The sequence below is a fragment of the Chrysemys picta genome, chromosome 1 (genome assembly GCF_011386835.1).
Source record: "Chrysemys picta bellii isolate R12L10 chromosome 1, ASM1138683v2, whole genome shotgun sequence".
NCBI classification, from domain to species: domain Eukaryota; kingdom Metazoa; phylum Chordata; order Testudines; family Emydidae; genus Chrysemys; species Chrysemys picta.
In genome coordinates, this window is record NC_088791.1 from 176,678,589 (window position 1) to 176,697,541 (window position 18,953).

Sequence of the window (18,953 nt, forward strand, 5' to 3'; positions counted from 1 at the left end):
AAAGCATTGGTAAGGGAGTGACCAGTTATTTTAGTGAAGAGAAACTCTCCATGTTAAATTACCATATGATTCTTAAATAATCCAAAACTGACTTTTATTTTTGTAGGAACATAGGATGACGACTTTACAAGGAAAATAAAATCATATTAATCAGGAACATGGATTATGATTTATATTTTCATAATTTAAAATCAAATTGTGGATTTTGCCACAGTACAAGGAACTTTTTTATAGTGTCCACCTTGAAAGAGATGAAATAATTAGGATCCTGTTGTTGTTGTTGTTAAGAGATATTTTTACTATGAGTAGAGGACTTGCATACCAAGTAGCATTTCTGAGGGTTCACGCCTCCCATCTCCTTTGTAATTTACTCAACCACTGTCTGTCCCTTGAGGTGGAGGGGGCAGGGGGGCAGAGACAGGACATATTGGTTGGTCAGGGCATCCTGAACCAGTCATGGTCCTCTGAACCAGCATGGACCATTTGATGATGAAGCATTACTATGCCATGGGACATTAGTTAAACCTGCCAATAAAGGCTGCTTGCATAGGGTTACCATTCATCCAGATTTTCCCAGACATGTCCGGCTTTTGGGGTTAAAAATAGCGTCTGGGGGGAATTTGTAAATAGCTACAAATGTCCGGGATTTCCCCCCCCCCCATACAGAGGGGGGCATGGCTGCAGGAAATTCAGCCGCTCACATGGGGCTCCGGCAGCCAGAGCCCTTCCCCCCAGCTTCAGATCAGCTGCCAGAGTCCAGCCTGGCCAATGTAGAGCTAGTCCCCTTCCCTCCCTCCCTGCATTCTCAGATCAGCGGACCGCCGGCAGCTCCTCCTCCTCCCCCCCGCTGCCCCTCGCCTGCTGCCCAGTGCCCCGCTCCGGCAGCACTGTGCGGGGGCAGGGACCGGGTTGTGTGTTGCGCCAGGGAGCGCAGCCACGTGTCGGGCTCTGCGCAGAGCCCAACATGCTGCTCTGAGCGGCAGGGTAAGGGGGCCAGGGGGCTGGAGAAGGGGCAGGGGGTTTCTGGAGGGGGCAGTCAAGGGACAGAGAGTAGGGGGGATTGGATGGGTCAGGGGTTCTGGAGGGGGCTGTCAGGGCAGGGGTGTAGAGAGGGGTCGAGGAAGGCAGGGAGCAGAGGGGGTTGGATGGGTCAGGAGTTCTGGGGGTCCTGTCAAGGGGTGGGGAGCAGTTGGATAGGGCATGGGAGTCCCCGGGGTCTGTCTGGGGGAGGGGGTGTGGATATGGGGCAGGGATGTGGAGAGGGGTTGAGGCAGGCAGGGAACAGGTAGAGTTCTAGGGGGCAGTTAGTGGCAGGGGTCCCAGGAGGGGGCAGTCGGGGACAAGGAGCAGGGGGGGGTTGGGGATTCTGAGGGGGGAAGACAGGGGGTGGGAAATGGGAGGGAGTGGATGGGGCGGGGCTAGAGCGGGGCTCCCCCCCGCCCCAGTATCCTCTTTTTTGATTGTGGAAATATGGTAACCCTATGCTTGCTCTAGTTCTTTGAGAGTAGAGTGTTAGCCACTTCAGATCTGAATCAAATGGCCAGCACTGGGATGACAAATATTGTTTTGGAGTTTGGACTATGATTGGGAACCACTGGACTATTGTTTAATTTGTTTTGAGGAGGCTGTCTACAGTCCAGAAAGCAATCTCAGACTCATTTCATTGTATGAGCACCCTACAAACCATATTTGCTATTAATATCACACCCTCCTGCTTGGTGTAGAGCTCTGTGAGTAACTTCTTTTTTTTTTTTTGGTTGGCTGGCAGAAAAACAAAATTTCAGGCTGACTGGAAAAGATTTTTTTCAAAATTTCTGATGAACTAAAAAGCAAAATAAAATTTTTTTTGGTTCAAATGAAATGTTTTTCAGGCTTCATTTAACCCAAAATACTGCATTACATTTCAAGTAAATTTCCAAATTAAAAGTCATTTGAAACTGAAAAATTGAAACATTTTGTTTGGAAAATGTCAAAATGAAACATTTTGATTTTTCTGAAATTTTTTACAGTTGGTGAAACTGACATCAATTTGCAAAAGTGTTGCCAAATCTACATTTTTCACCAAAAAAATATTTAGAATGATTTTTCCCAGCTCTGGTAATCAGAGTAACGCTTGAGAAGAAAATAATGGTGATGTGTATCTGAACATGTTGTTCAGGACCTACACAAATGTATTATGCATCTACTTACTGTGTTGATTGTCAATAAAAATTTACCCTCAAGTGATTTTTACTCTTAATTATTTTCTATTGGTTATGCCATAGGATAAATTCTATACAGGAGGTGTAATTGTTTTGTTGACTACAAAATACAAGATTTCTGGATTTGACTTGAGACAAGATTTGTCAAAGCTATTCCTGTCACTGATTAAATTCAACAAGTAACTTCAGAGAGCCTCATGCAGTCCAGTGAAGTCAAAGGGAGTTATCTTGCTGTGCAAGGAGCACAGGATCACAGTCATTGTTTGTTGTATTTAACAAAATGTTGAAGCACAATATGAATGAAAATCACCAATAATGTTTCTTAAATTCTAGCATGTGTTTTTCTTCATAAAGATTCTACATATTAATGTATTAAAATTATCTCCCTGTTTTAGTTGTCATTTTTTCCCCAAATGATTTTATTCTTGGAAATGAGATGCACATGGTGAAATTTGACTCTTTGATAACTGAAAGCACATACTGTACTGGATTATAAAGTATACTGCTAATATATCTTCAAAAGGAAATGTATTCTCAATTTACAGTGAGCCTTGACTATAAAGGACAGTGAAGAAAAATTGCTTTTTCAGCAAGAGATGAAGTCTTTAAATTTATAACGTTATGCAAGATTGCCAGGGCCTGAGGCAAAACTGGAGTATGTATCTACTTTACAGCTGCAAAAATAATTACATGACCGCTATCTGTGAAGTAATCTTTAATGGATTACTTTTTGTTAGCTTTTCATTATGTAATGTTAGAGCCAAAATAATTCATAGCAAATGGAAAAAAAATATTTTGATGTTTCTATGGCCTGGACCTTTGATGTCCTCCTACGGTATTTTATTATGTGTTGGTTAATTTGTGAAAAGGTCTCAGCTTACAGAGAAGGTACTGCACTTGTAAAGCTGATCTAAGCCTAACAAATGTAGAAAATTACTCAAGTAATTTGCTTTTATTAGGCAAGTATTGAACTTCTTTGTTGCTTCAAAGGTGTTAGAAACCATCCAAGGTGCTATCTAATAGGTTTTCATCTTAATTTATGAGCTCCTCCAGACTTGAGAAGCACTTAAGGTTTGTTAAGATCATTTCACTTGATTTTTTTTTATTTTATTTTACAGCACATACTTTTAACTTTCTCTTCACTTTATACTAGTGATACAATCTTGGGAACGAAGAAGAGCCTCCATACTCAGATGCTCAGTACAGTTCTTATATTATGTCCACTTAAAAAAGATGTATTGGAATTGGAAATGGTTCAGAAAAGAGTAACAAAGTGATTAGAGGTATAAGGAGAGATTAAAAAGATTGGGACTTTTCAGCTTGGAAAAGAGATGACTAAGTGGGAGGTATGATAGAGGTCTATACAATCATTACTGGTATGGAGAAAGTAAATAAAGAAGTGTTATTTACTCCTTCTCAAAACACAAGAACTAGGGGTCACCAAATGTAATTAATAGGCAGCAAGTTTAAAACAAACAAAAGGAAGTATTTCTTCACACAATGCATGGTCAACCTGTGGAACTCTTTGCCAGAGGATGCTGTTAAGGCCAAGACTATAACAGGATTAAAAAAAAAACTAGATAAGTTCATGGAGGATAGATCCATCGATGGCTATTAGCCAGGATGGGCAGGGATGGTGCCCCTAGCCCCTGTTTGCCAAAAGCTGGGGAAGGGGCGACAGGGGATGGATCATTTGGTGATCACCTGTTCTGTTCATTCCCTCTGGGGCATCTGGCATTGGCCACTGTCAGAAAACAGGATACTGGATACAGCCAGACCTTTCATCTGACACAGTCTGACTGTTCTTATGTTCTTATATAATAGAACTTTGGTGTAGCAACTTAACTCAAATTAACATACCTTGTTGTTAATAAGTGCTATAAGTTAGTTTTAATTAAAAAAATGTGTAACTTTTTGTTTCTATTGCCTTTATGGTCTTTTATTTGGAGAGGTGGAAAAAGAAGCAGGTTCTAAAATGAAAAGCGGCAGAGGTCCAGATTCACCTCCCATTAAAATAATGGCCAAAAATTCTCATTGACTTCAGCAGTAACAATATCAAGCCCATGTCCATTACATTGTGCATCTAGTGTGTATGGAAGGTTTTGGGTTATGTAGGATTTTAAGAGTGTATGCTAAATAGCTTCTAAACTCCTACTTGCTACATTCAACCCATGGTATACATTTAGCTTTCACACCATGCTGCTGGACATTTTGGTGCTTCCGTAACCTAGTTATGACTGGTGGAAATTCAAATAAAAATAATCAGTGTGTTATGAGGGGCAAAGAAGAGAAGAGGTGGCAGTAGAAGCAACTGAACTTACTGAAGGTTTACCATCATAAAAGTTGTTGGGAATTGGAGAGGAGATAATGAGCTGCTCTAGAATATCAGTCCTTGAATTGCCATTTTGGACAAATAAAAATGACGTGTCCTTCCCCTGAAAACATAGATGTAACCTGGGTGAATTTTTATGTAAAAAATTGTGACACTGTTTCTAAGTCCACAAAGAGAAAATATCTGTGTTAGCTGAACCTTATGGGAAAGGGTTCTATCGATTTAGGCCAAGTATGCTTTCTTGGGTCAGCGTAGACTGGACAAAAAGGGTAGTAATATCTTTTTGGAAATCCACTTTCTAGACTTGACAACAGAACAGATTCAGCCAATAGATTTTATTCTTTTCTCCTTTAAACGAATTGTCAATCAAACCTGAAAAGCCAACTAAAAACACTAGGCATTCTTTGCTTCTTCATCCCCGAGCATGCTATGCAGAGGGGAAAAGCAGCTATCTGATCTGTCTTCCTATTTATCCTCACTCTACTGGATGTAAGCATCATGGTCCACTCATTAAAAGATCTGTGAAGCCTGAGAGTGCTGAGGAAAGCAATTTTACCAGAATGCCTTCCCCTTCAATTCTCTCCTCCATACACCCCCTAACACCAGAGTATAAAACATGATTAGTAAATGATGCATGAAGTATCATTAATTAATCCTGTACTCTCCATAAAGTCACTCAAGGCATCACAGAGCCTAAGTCCTAGATAGTAACCAATGACAACATATCTAGGATTCATGGGTTTTGGTGCATGGATTTCTGCAGATCCCTCTTTGAGCTTGTCTACACTGCCCACAGTTCAGACTATGGGAGTGTGAATAGCAATGCATGCTAAAGTGCTGCGCTGTAACTCCCGTTTGTGGACACTCTGGTCACAAACTAAATGATTCCTGATTTGCATTCATGTAGTCCCGTTTGAAGAGAACTACATTAACGCGAACTAGGAACCTTTTAGTTTGCGCCCGCAGCATCCACACACAGGAGTTACAGTGCAGCACTTTGGTGCACACTGCTATTCTCACACACCTATGTTCTGAACTGCAGGGCATTGTAGACATAGCCTTGAGGTCCTGTCCTCTGTTGACACTAGATTACTTCAAATAGAGTGGAACAAATCCACTGTCAGTGCCACAGAGTTCTTTGGTTTTAACATGCTTTTGCATGACATTGACTTGGGAAAGTATGCTGAAACTGTGCTCATTGGAATGAGTTTTAAAAATGTCTTTACCAAATATGGATGTTCGCCAGTGTGGATAGGGCTTAAGGCAGGGGTAGGCAACCTATGGCACGTGTGCTGAAAGCGGCACGCGAGCTGATTTTCAGTGGCACTCACACTGCCCGGGTTCTGGCCACCGGTCCGGGGGGCTCTGCATTTTAATTTAATTTTAAATGAAGCTTCTTAAACATTTTAAAAACCTTATTTACTTTACATACAACAATAATTTAATTATATATTATAGACTTGTAGAAAGAGACCTTCTAAAAACGTTAAAATGTATTACTGGCACGCAAAACCTTAGAGTGAAGAAATGAAGACTCGGCACCCCACTTCTGAAAGGTTGCCGACCCCTGGCTTAAGGTAATGGGGAAAGCTGACAGTGCAGAAAAACCATCATTGGAGATATTTAATTTTAGATGAGATCTAACACTTATCTAGCATAGTTCAAGAAGAGTATTATTCACTGGAGATCTCCTTTGTAGCCTAAATCATTGTATAATTTAATTGTTCTCAGTCCTAACAAAAACAATGACTTGTTAAAGTGGCCATTAGAAGCCAAAGGTCTTTGCTGTCTAGTGTGCACTGATGTGTCAGTAATGACTTTTTTGTCTTCCCTCTTACAGTATTACGAGATGACTTCAGACAGAACCCTTCTGATGTAATGGTAGCTGTGGGTGAACCTGCCGTGATGGAATGCCAACCCCCAAGAGGCCACCCAGAACCCACTATTTCATGGAAAAAAGATGGGTCCCCACTGGATGACAAAGATGAACGAATTACAGTAAGTGTACAAATCTGACATTTGAGAATACTGATCTTTTCCCCTTTCCATTCACATCATTCCTCAGCAAACAACGCTAATCTACCCATTATCAGTGTGTTGAGCTGCAGACCTTCAGCCCCTCTGTATTCCTGCCCTTCTGTTGCCTTCCCTAGATGTTGCAGAGGATGCATCTCATTTGCACAAAGCTGGAAATGTATCCTGTCTAACTTCAGACTTATACCATCTAACTGTGGGCTGTGCATTTCTATTTGTTAGAATGATCATGTGCAACACACTCCATCCCCCTGCTTGAGAGGAGAGCTGGCCGGAGAATGAAAATCCCTTCCTAAGAAACATGTTGCATTTTTACAAATAATTTTCATTCCGAACTGGGATTAAATGTCAAAACCACAATATTTTTCACGAGAAGGGAACGTGCAAAGTGAGTCTGACACAACTCTTCTAGTCTGGGTGCTGGAGAGGTTAAGTTCCCCATCTCTCTGCTTCTCTGGGTGCCAAAGTTGTGGGAAGGTGGGGAGGCTGAGTCTCTGGCTTCCAGAGCTGGGAGGTTGGCGCTTAAGCGACCTCACCACGGTAGCCCTCCTAGATACTTTTCTCAGTTTCAGTCTCTACAAGTGGTCACCCAGGGAGCTGCCATTTTGATTTGCCCAATGGAAAATTGAAATTTTTCAACAAAACTCAAATATTCTTGTGGAAAAATTCAGTTTTCAGAAAAAGGTATTTTTGTCAAAAAAAATTCCTTCTAAAGAAAATGTCTGACCAGGTCCATTTGAGAGTTATGTTGCAATCTGTAGCTTGTGAAAATAAAATTGTTCACATTTTCCACTGTCACATAATCTTTGTCTTTTGATTACTATTGGTATCTAGGCTCCATAGTGTTTTCCTTCAAGCTAAGTAATACTTCAGTGGTAAAGGTGACCCATTAGTAGTGTAGGTGAACCATTTATTAAATTCCTTTGAAATGTCTCTGCTATACTTCCCACAGCAGAGTTATGGATTGGATTAGAAAGTATAATAAGGTGTTTGGGACAAAATCATATTTCTTTAGGAAGATAATACTTATTCTGCTTTCTGGAGGTAAGCTCTCTTCTCATTAGAAGTGTTTTCATACGCTTATATAGGCTGAAGAGTGCAGTGCACGGGTTATTCTCGAGTATGGTAAAAGCAAATCAGAAAGCTATCAATCTTTTAATTTTGACATGCAAAACCATAAACAATTGTGCCTAACTGGCTTTTAGTAATGCTAATGCATAAAGAGTTCAAAAATCATTTATATGCTGCCAACATGGTGATCCAAGACATCGCTCTCTATGGTTGGAAATAGCAACATCTGAAAATGTACTTCTTATAAGATCATCTCTGCATTATGTGAATTACTAGTGTTAAGCTGATGTAAAACACTGGAGATATACTGTTTATACCTTAATCACCTGCTGAAATGAATTACCACTGTAGGAAAAGAACACACAAAAACCCAGCAACTAAGGTTCAAAATGACTGCTCCTTTTTGAGATCTAAATTGTTTGTTTTTGTTTTCCTTCCTAGGGGAAAACAAAGCTTCAGTATTTAGTACCATAGATTTACAAACCAAGAAACAGCTGTGTATAATGATGGGTGTTTTTTCAACCACATAACTATCAAATTAAAAATACTTTATAGAAATCTGGGCTAGATTCACAAAAGGACTTGTATGTCTAACTGCCACTTTAAATGCCTGAATCACAGACTCAGGCCCCACTGGGATTCATAACCCACCCCCGTCAGCTGCAGCCAAATCCTTTAAATGCATAAAATGTTTGCATTTAAAGATCCCTATGTTTCTGCCTCTGAGCCTGCGCCAGGCCAGGTTCCTGACACCTAAATCCCAGAGTGATAACCTAACTGGGGGAAGATAGGTATTCCTGGGCCTGATTCGTCTATGGGGCCCAATCTGGTAAGTGTGTTCAGGCTTTGTGTACTGTAGTTGAGCCCCTGTAGATGAGTTTACACAAAATGGTAGGGGGTTGGGGGTGGAGGAACACTTGGCACCTCCCATTGATTAGCTTAGGGGAGAAGCCACCTAGCATGCTGGCTTTAGTGTAGCATTTCTCAAATGTGGCCACCATGTCTGCATGGGGCCACCAGGGTATTTTTTCTACAGCCACTACAGCTTCCTGGGTGGAAATGGGGGTGGGGCAAAGCAGCAGCTCCTCCTTGTAGAGCCCAGCTGTTGCGCCTGGCTACCTTGGTGTTTGCTAGCACCACCAGCAGGAGATCAGCAGCCAGCACCATGCAGCCTCCTGGGGGCTCTGGGCAGCACCTCTGCAGACAGATGGGGCCAGTGTGTGTGCTCAGTGGGCTTCGGCTCAGCGCGGGATGGTGGACACACTCTGAGGCCACCAAAAAAATTGTTCTGAGAACCCCTGCTTTAGTGAATCCCATTCTAAGGCACCTATCTCTCCCCAGTCATTGTATAGGGAGTCTAGGCACCTAACTAAGGCTTTGTGAATTGCAGTGTTTTTCCAAGAGCCTGAAAGTTAGGTGTGGCAACACTTAGTTTCAGCACACCTAGGTTTCTTTGTGAATCTAGCCCCATATTTATTATTTGTTTCAAAAGAAATCCCCTGAACTTAAAATGTGTGTTTGCATTTCCTTGCTGTGTAAAGTCTATTGAATTTAGGTAAGCAGAAGATTAAAGCAATATTAGGTATCTCTGTGAAATGCATTCTAAGCATGTATTGTCTATTGCTACCATTCATTCTGTTGTAGGAATTTCCGGTGTTCTTTAATGTGGTGCATTTTCTTGTTGCACTTTAAAAGTGCTGTTCACCCACCTGTGAGAACAAAGTCACACCCCAGAACAAAGGAAACCTGCATTAATTGGCAACACCATCTGTATTTTTGATGGTCTTAAATCTGTGATTGTTGTGGAGGAATAGCACGCAAGTTTGTTTTTGCTTTGTGATGATTATATACTGTGCCTATTTAACTAGCATTCTTCCATCACTCCACCTGACAGAATCATTTTGTATTTTCAGTTTGTTTTTTCTAAAAAAAACAAAAAAAAAACAAGAAACAGGATTTGATGTAGTTCTAGGAATAAACTTGATTCAGATACTGCCTTGTGCTGAAATGCTCATTTTGTATTCGGAGGTATAAATTAATGTTGCTGAGATGGCAAACTCCACTGAATGAATTTACATCATATTTGCCAGGCATTGTCTTAATCAGCACTATTAATAACATGGCATATTTCTTATACAGACAAGAGGTTGAAACTACATTATAATTCAGATTCCCATTTCTATACAGCTGTAAAAGGAGTCTTGACAAGAAGGATAAATACACATTCAGTTGTATGTCTTAGCAGCTTTGCAGTAACAATGGATATCTTCTTTTTTTGGTGGTATTTTGGAGACAAAGAGAATGGGACCAGGAATGGACAGCATGCTAAGGGAGAGAAGTAAAAGATTTGGAAAACTTAATTTAGTGAGGTATAGATAAACCGAAATTCCTTATGTAGCATTATTTCATCCAAGAATAGAGTCAGAAAGGATTAAACCATTAAGATGACTAAAATAATGGCGAAGGAATAGGTTTGAAAGCAACATCTGAAAGCACATTTGTCAGGTTTAATTGGCCGCTTCTTACCTGGCATCTTATATTTGTGCTTCCACACATGTTGGGTGAAGTCCTGGATCCACTTAAGTCAATGGCCCAACTTCCATTTCACCCATTAAAATGTCACCCATTAAACTTCAGAAGATTGGGGTTACCTGCCACTTTTAAACACAGTGAAATTGCAGGCACATGGAAGCCAAAGGGTAAAATAGGTGGATATGTGTATGTATAAAACTTATGAACTTGAGAACTTACGGAAGTGCTGGTAGTAGCGGCTCCATAATTAAGTTCATGTCAAATCTTTGATATTGACAAGACCTTCAGAACTTAATAGCTTAAATCTCTTGCCATTTTAAGAGAACTAGAAGTGGGAAATGTTGTAGCATCTGAATTTTTGAAGTCATTGTATGTGGTGTTAGGTGATAAGATATAAACAGTCAAAAAAATCACACTTTTTTTGGTTTATGGGTTGGTTCATGTTACCCAAATGGACCACCCTCAGAGAAGTCTTGATCCATGAAACGACCCACTTATTAAATTCCTCCAGAATCTAAAGAATTCTTTCTCTTCGATAACAACAGTGCCAGTCCTGGACTTGTTAGATTGAGACTTCCCAGCCAGCAACTGATACGAGGTTTGTGGGTAATGAAAGGTGACTAAGGAACATAGGCAGTAGCTTGGCTCCTGAGACAAAATCAGAGCAAAAGATTGAGACATCCTACAGCCTTATAGTTAAGATTCTGTTGAGTTAGTATTTGCACTGCTTAATTTAAATCTAATTTTTTTTGGGGGGGGAACACCCCACAGTTAAACTAGATCCAGATTAAGGCACAACTTCATGAAGAGCACAATAAACACAACATATTCTTTTGTTCTGACAGAATTAAGGAAATTGATACATTTATTTAGGTAACACAATAAAAATTGATGTTAGTAACCTTTGCATAATTTTGTCCATTTGTGTGGTGAGTAAATATGTATTACAGTGAAATAAAAATAGAAGTTTATCAAGTCATGAAGTACAGTAAATGGAGCAAATATGAAAAAAGATAAGGGTAGACTGAGCTATCAGTGATAAATTATAAAAACAGACTTCCTCATTGACCACAAGTGTATTGGGCTCTGCAGTTTCTGGCTCAGGTCAGCCTCTGTGTAGGCTGATCACTGTACATGTTTTGTGTGTGTGTGTCTGTCTGAGTGATGTGCTGTGTGAAGAATTACAGTCTAAACATTTTGTTTACTTTATAAAGAAATCTGACCAAAAGCAATTTTCTCAGAGTATTAAAGCTAATAATGATTTCCCTCAAGTGTATTCTTTACTCCGTTGTATAAAAGCATATGCTTATAAATCTGGTTAATCCATGTTTGTGTCTTCTGAATTGCAAATCTAATGTGTGGGGCAAATGTTGATCTTTAATTTAATCTGTTGCATCTAAAAATGTTTGTCATGGTGTCAGAGCAAAACTGCATAGGGGACTTCTTGGAAATCAAAAATCTTTCCTGTACCATTGGAGAGCCTAACAGCTAAACTTAAATACAGCTAGGTAAATAGCAGTGGTTTCACTTTCTGAACACTTTTAAAATAAAATTTCATATTCAAAAGTTTATCTTCACAAATATTCCTTGTGATTGTAGGAGAAACTATGTAAGCACCAGGATTTGAACACACCCAGTCATCTTATAACTAAAATCTTTACCCCTGTCCTATACCTTTGGGTAGGGAAGTGCTGTTATCCCTGTTTTACCAGTGGGGAGCCAAAGAACAGAGAGACTAAGCATAAGCATAGTTTGACTTCTATATTTGGGCGGGCAGCTCCAGTGAGGTCAATGGGGCTGCGTGTGTGTGTGTGCGTGCGTGTGGGCAAATTGCATGCCTGCCTGAGGCTTGCAGTTTGGGGGACAATGCCCAGGCCTCCCCCAAACTATGCCCAGGAGACTAAATGGTGATCCAAGGTAATACAGGAAGTCAGTGGAAGAGTAGGGTATCGAACCCAAGTCTCCTGAGTCCAAGGAAGTGCCTTCACCACTGGCCCATGTTTCTTTTTGTTAACAACACAGTTCAATTTACATCAGAATAAAAATGCTCTATTTTGAACTAAGAGTGTCCACACAGACTTGCACCAAAATAACTAAAACTGTGAATTACAAATTATTTAATTATTTTGATCCCAATTTCCTTACAGATAAACTTTTACCCATTAGGTTGCCTTTTCTTTCAGTAGCAGTTGCTCCTTAATTTATTAAGCCTCACTAAATCACAGTAAAGTAGGGGTGAGTCTTATTATCACTGTTTTCATATGGTACAATGTATGCAGAGAGGTTACTTGGTAGCACAAGCCCCCAAACAGATCCTGTTTCAGATCCAGGATTAGAGTTTAGGATTTTCCAGCTTCCGTTCATTTCCCACAACCCCTAGCCCAAGCGTCAGAAACACCCCCTAATTGTTCACATGAAATAAGAATGTGGATGGTGGAAAAAAGAGGGAACACTGAACATGAAAAATTTAATATGAAGAATTCCTTTACATATACATGAAAGGGGATGGTAACATGTTAAAATATCTTTGCAATTGATTTAAAAAAAGCAGAGTTTTTTAATTGAAATTTGGGTGCAATACTGTGAATCCAGTTTTTCCCCTTTCATATTAACTCTTGTCTATCATTTATCCTGAATCATCCTCATTTGAGTTTTTGAAAGAAAAACTTTGAGGTGGCATTCATCTTTCTTTGTTCAAGATTCTCAGCTTTTAAGATCAAAGGTACAGGATGAATAATGTATACAGGTTTTCATCCCCTTTGTGTGTGGCTGTCTTGTAACATAAACATTTTTGAATGACTTAAACTCTTGTTTTAGATAAGTTGTGCTTGAATTCTCTATTGTTGCTTTTATCTGACCTTTCATTAGCATATCAGGGGGATGAAACATTCTGTGTGTTTTGAAAAATATTATTTTTCCATAACTGAGTGATGAAATCTTGACAGTATGCAAAAATATGCTGCTGTGGAATGAATGACTCCATCAAAGCTACCATCCACTCAGAAACATTTTGTTTGTTTGCCACAGTGTTCCTGTTAATTAATTAGATTACTGGAACAGGGACCTGTTAATAATTTTTGAGACTATTCACAGCATCATTGCTTTAACAGGAACAAAAATATATGAAGTAGCTGGATCCTAACGTGATCTTTGTTATAACAACTAGAAGAAAACATTATGCATATCAGTAAAAATAGATCAGTTTCTAATGTAGGGAACTGGGAGAAGAAAAGGCAGAAATTAATCCCATCTGTATCCAGGGGAGCCTTTCCTTCAGAAGATAAATTGCAGTCAGGAAAGGTGCATCAAGGAGGAGGAAACAAATTGATGGAGTAGAATTTGTGGTTGTCTGTTTTGAGAGTAATGCTTTTAACCTAAGTGCTAGGTTTCTGATACTGAGTGTTCCCTTCGGCTAAGTTTCTAAAACACTATCAGCGTGCAATATTGTATTTATGCTGTGTGTGTACATGTCTCCTTTCCTTCTCTCTCTCTCCTGTTGGTTCTTTTTCCCCCTCCCTCCTATCTTTTTATTCATTTCTTTAGAAATTATTTTTGGGGAGTTCTATTGCCTGTGTTATGCAGGAGGTCAGATGACAATGGTTCCTTCTGGCCTTGAAATCTGTGAATCTTTGAATCTATTAATGCCCAGAAACGTGTAAGTTGGTTTAGAGACTAGCCCCCAGTCTGAAGGACTTGTATTTCAGTGGTCTGGTCCTGCAAATGCTTACTCACTGAATAATGAAAACATTCACATGCAGACGTACTTGTGGGTTTAAGTCCTAAGTACATTAACAAATAAAGGAATAGGTCAAAGGAAATCACAGGCAAGTATTTTATTTCATCTTTTTTTTTATTTATTTTTAGAAGGGCTTAAAGGGCAGACATCAGTTGCAGATATACAGCCATTTCCTGTTCTCCTGGTGCCTGTCTTCTCTTCCCTGCCTCATCAATTTCCTTCTTCCTAAGTCCCCCTCACATATACTTCCTGGAAGGGCTGGCCTCTCTCTCCCCTCCTCATCTTCCTTCCTCTGCTGATCGATACTTTTATTGTCTGCTTTCCTTTAGGATGAGGAAGAGTTATTTTAATGATTTACACTTCTTACATTTTTAATGTTGTTTCTGCTGAAAATATTACCAAGGTTATGTCTGTTAACTTGTCATGCAATGTAGAGGAATTTAAAGACTGAAAAATAGTTTCGGACCAAACCAATAACACTGAAGGTAGAGGAGGATGTTTCAAACCCCACTGCTACATCTTCCATAATGTTTCCAAGATCTGACATCATCTTTCTGTCCACACTGCTAAAGCTCTAGTTCAGAGTCATCATTATCTCTCATTTTGTGCCACCAGTTTGGATAATAACTACCTTAATGCTTGTGTGATCTGATATTCATTTTCCTCTTCCTGTCTCCCCTTTCCGTTTATTTGTTTGTCAGACCCACTTGTTACATCTTGTCTCAAATTAGACCTTAAGCTCTTCAGGGCAGAGTTGACTTTTCTTCCACATTTCTATAGTATTTCCTGATTAGAGCCTTTAGGTGCTACCACAATGCAGCTAAAAGTAATGGTTGGGATTTTTGAAGAAGCTAAAGGGAATTAGGGTCCAAAATGTTCTCCCCTTCTAGATTGCCTTTTCAAGTTTTCTCCTGATTCTTATGGTCAACTTTGTTTGACAATTTTGTGGGGTGGCAGGTATCTTTCTTGCAGTACTTATGTACCTGTTAAAAAATGTGCCAATCAGTCTTAGATATTATTTCTGAATCTTTCTCAGTACAAAGAATTGCCACCATATTTAAGTGCTCCATTGTTCACTCTGAGTTTAATCAACAGGTTGTTGCATAACATTTCGGATATTATAAATCACATTAAAGAAGTATTCACTAGGCGATTAAACACCTGCAGAGAATAACCAAAAACATGAGACATTTCATCATGGATCTCCAAGATGAAATATTGCCATGTAGAACTAGATGAGGGAAGCCTCATGATGCAGGACAACGTGCATCAGCATGGAAAGTTCATGAACTATGTGAATTTCGGGGTATTCCCTGCAGATTTTTACTGAATCTGACAAGGTCTCATTTTTCATGAAAAACAAAATTGACCTCCTAGGAACTCTGGTGGCAAAGATATGCCTTAACAATGTGACTCATTGTTTTTCCGAGTCTGCATTCAAAGAAACTGAAACTGCAGCTTTAAGAAAAGTGTGAACTTCCTCCATGTATCATAATTCAGTGTTACAAGAGAAGAACAATTATGACTACTTAGCAGCTAACATTGTTAACCAGTAAATCACTTATTCTGTGTGGCTGGATTTATGTGTCACTTCTTCATTTTTGGTTAGTTATATGCATTACGTAGGCTACAGGCTTGTAGGGATTGCATATTCCTGTGATTTCTGGATGATTAAGATACTTCATCTTTCTTCAAAAAAAAAAAAGAGTGAATAAAAGCAGTGACTATGTAGCTGCCATCTAAAGTGGGCTAGACATTTGTATTGTGTAACATCCAGTATATTGCAATTTTTCCCCATATTCCTGTATTTGATCCAGCAGTAACAAAAGTAGTTTACCAAAGGTCATGGTGGATTCTCCATCACTGACATATTTTAAATCAAGATTGAATTTTTTCCTTAAATTATACGCCTTAAGAATTATTTTAGGGAAGTTCTATCGCCCATGTTATACAGGAGGTCACTCTAGATGATCACAATAGCCCCCTTCTGGCCTTGGAATCTATGAAAAACACGTTATTTGTTCATACATATTTTCAACACTTTGTTTTACAGTGATATATAGCATTAAAATATAAAAGTAGAGCAAAGAAGAATGGGGAAAGAATAAGTTCTCTTGCATATACTTTGCCTATATGAAAGAATTTGAAGGCTCCTAAACTGAGCCACCGTTCTCCACAGATTTCTTTTGTCCCTGGTCATGAACTGATAACCTCGATAGAGAAAGAAAATAAATGCCTGCAGCTTGGATTAGATTATGTAGCAAATAAAATATGTTAGATATCTGATCTTTGAGAATTGCATAAGACTTGAGAGTAGAGGATATTAGGATTTTCTTGTTAAAGGGGCTTATTGAGACTTTTGAAACTCGGGGACAATCTGAAATGATAAAATTGGAGTCTGGAAGAGGATTCCCTCTTATGAAGTTGAAAAAAACTGATGATGATTGTTCTCTCAGCCTGGGTTACTTGCCATACTCAGAGCATTCAGGATTGTATTTTTTGAATGGACGGAAGCAAAGGTGATTTAATATGTCAAGAACTAAATTGCTTGTTAAAAAAAAAATTCTCTCATACTAAAAAAGAGAGGATTGTTTAGCAATTGTTGGAAAATTCAGGAAATTGAAAGGAGACTTTATTTATATTATATACAGTCATGCTGAAGACTAGTGTTAATAAGCACACCCAATGTATTTTCTACCTGCAAGGAAACAAATAAATGTGTGGACCAGCATGTTAGCAAATCTGAGAGAGAAACAGGATAAGGGTAATACTGCTATTTTCTGTATCCAAGACTGTTATATATTATCTGAATCTAGAGTGTGGCTCTATTTGCCTGTGTAGCATGCTTACAGGTGAATATATAGTATCATTAGATGTTGCAGGAGAAATATTTCAGAGTAGCAGCCGTGTTAGTCTGTATCTGCAAAAAGAACAGGAGTACTTGTGGCACCTTAGAGACTAACAAATTTATTTGAGCATAAGCTTTCGTGGGCTACAGCCCACTTTTTCAGATGCATAGAATGGAACATATAGTAAGGAGATATATATACATACAGAACATGAAAAAGTGGAAGTAGCCATATCAACTCTAAGAGGCTAATTAATTAAGATGAGCTATTATCAGCAGGAGAAAAAAAAACTTTTGTAGTGATAATCAAGATGGCCCATTTCAGACGGTTGACAAGAGATGTGAGGATACTTAACATAGGGAAATAGATTCAATCTGTTTAATGACTCAGCCATTCCCAGTCTCTATTCAAGCCTAAATAAATAGTATCTAGTTTGCATAGTAATTCAAGTTCAGCAGTTTCTCGTTGGAGTCTGTTTTTGAAGCTTTTCTGTTGCAAAATTGCCACCTTTAAGTCTGTTACTGAGTGACCAGAGAGGTTGAAGTGTTCTCCAATACTGTTTTTTGAATGTTATGATTCCTGATGTCAGATTTGTGTCCATTTATTCTTTTGCGTAGAGACTGTCCGATTTGGCCAATGTACATGGCAGAGGGGCATTGCTGGCACATGAAAAAAAATACATTGACAAAAATCTTCACACTGAAAGCATTCTGCCTGCCCTATCACTTACAAATGAAAAAACCCCTCCTTTCTCAATCCACCCCTCCCCCCCCCAGGAAAGCCTTGAGTGAATGGGGGGTTTTGCAATGGGGCCGAGAAGGTCAGAAAACTGAGCTTTGTGTTGTACAAGAGCAGGTGAGAGTTTTGGATTCTAAATCCTTCCATGGAGAATGCCCTTTCCCAATTCCTGTTAGCGACTATTGGATCAGGTGCTAGATTTAGCTCTTGTTTTGTCCATTTATACCGAACTAGAGAGAGATAGCAGGTAAGTTATCCAACAGCAGTAGTTATATTTCAGTTATATCTGCTATAAACTGAATCAAGCAAAATCAACTCACCACATTGCCTTTCTAAAAAGCAAAGCCTATTCCTTCTGGAAGGGATTTTTGCATGTTTTTTCTTGAGCAAGAGTAGACAGTATATATTTGAATGTTCTTGGCATTTTTGTTATTCCTTGTCACTTGCTGACAGCAGTGACCACATATTGTCACTTAAAATGGAAATCTCAGATATCTATTAACTGAAGCTTTATTGCATAGCCTACTTTTTATGATTTATTTTTGTAAAGTAAAAATGACACTAACTTTAAAAATATGTTTAAAAAAACTTCAACAATCAGTGTGCTGAGTTGGCAAATATTATATCTAATAATCAAAAAAGAAAAATGTAAAATAAAAATAGGGCGGAAGAGGAGTGACTTTTGGAGCCTGGAACAGATGTGAATGATTAGAGCTCCCTTGTTTGGATTGCTTTGATCCCCCCACCCCTTTTTTTTTTTTTTTTTTTTAAGTTCTAGCTACTTCATTTTTGCTTATTTCAGCTTGTTTGGATAGTTTTGCTTTACCAAATCTCCAGTGATGTTCTGGTCATATGAAAAGTCTAATCCAAAGCACAGTACTTCAAAAATAATTTTTCAGTTCTTGGGTTTCCTTGACCCAGCAGTGTACTTCTGTCTTTTCTGGTTCTAATACACTTAAATTACCTCTAGTCAGGCTTCTGCCAAGAACTGAAATCTGCAATGTGCAAAAGCATGGAACTGACATCGAATTGGTTGGATGTCACCCAAGACTCCCATGTAGGACTAGACAAAAAATGTTGAGAGACTGTCACAAATTATATGGTTTAGAGACTTGGGTAATCAGGCAGAATGACTCTTCTTTGCAACTTGAAATCATTATATCAGAAAAGTAATGAAAAATAGTAAGACACTGGAAAATAAACTCACCTGGAGCTGGAGACTAAAACCTGGATTGGAATTTAAGATTAATGGTATTTCTTGAAAACATTGAGAGTGGCAGTTTGATTTTGATTTTTTTGTTTTGTCTATTCATCTGAGTTTTTGATTTTTGTCACGTCTCTGAATTTAATATTGTGTTAGCTGACTTCAGTATTTCCGGAATGATACTTTTATCTTTCTAATGGCTACAGATCATTTGTTTCTACTCTCTAGTGCAACATTTAGCAGTTGATTGGGAATT

The 18,953-nt window shown here is 38.9% G+C and overlaps 1 protein-coding gene across 5 annotated transcripts in view; it reads left to right on the forward strand.

The window, feature by feature from the left end:
• Positions 1 to 18,953, forward strand: part of ROBO1 (roundabout guidance receptor 1) — a 1,068,890-nt gene that overhangs the window by 900,564 nt on the left and 149,373 nt on the right. For all 5 annotated transcript variants that reach the window (XM_065575497.1, XM_065575504.1, XM_065575513.1 and 2 more), the window contains one exon: positions 6,374 to 6,531. In XM_065575497.1, the coding sequence (XP_065431569.1) occupies positions 6,374 to 6,531 (158 nt within the window). The remainder of the gene's footprint in view (positions 1 to 6,373; positions 6,532 to 18,953) is intronic.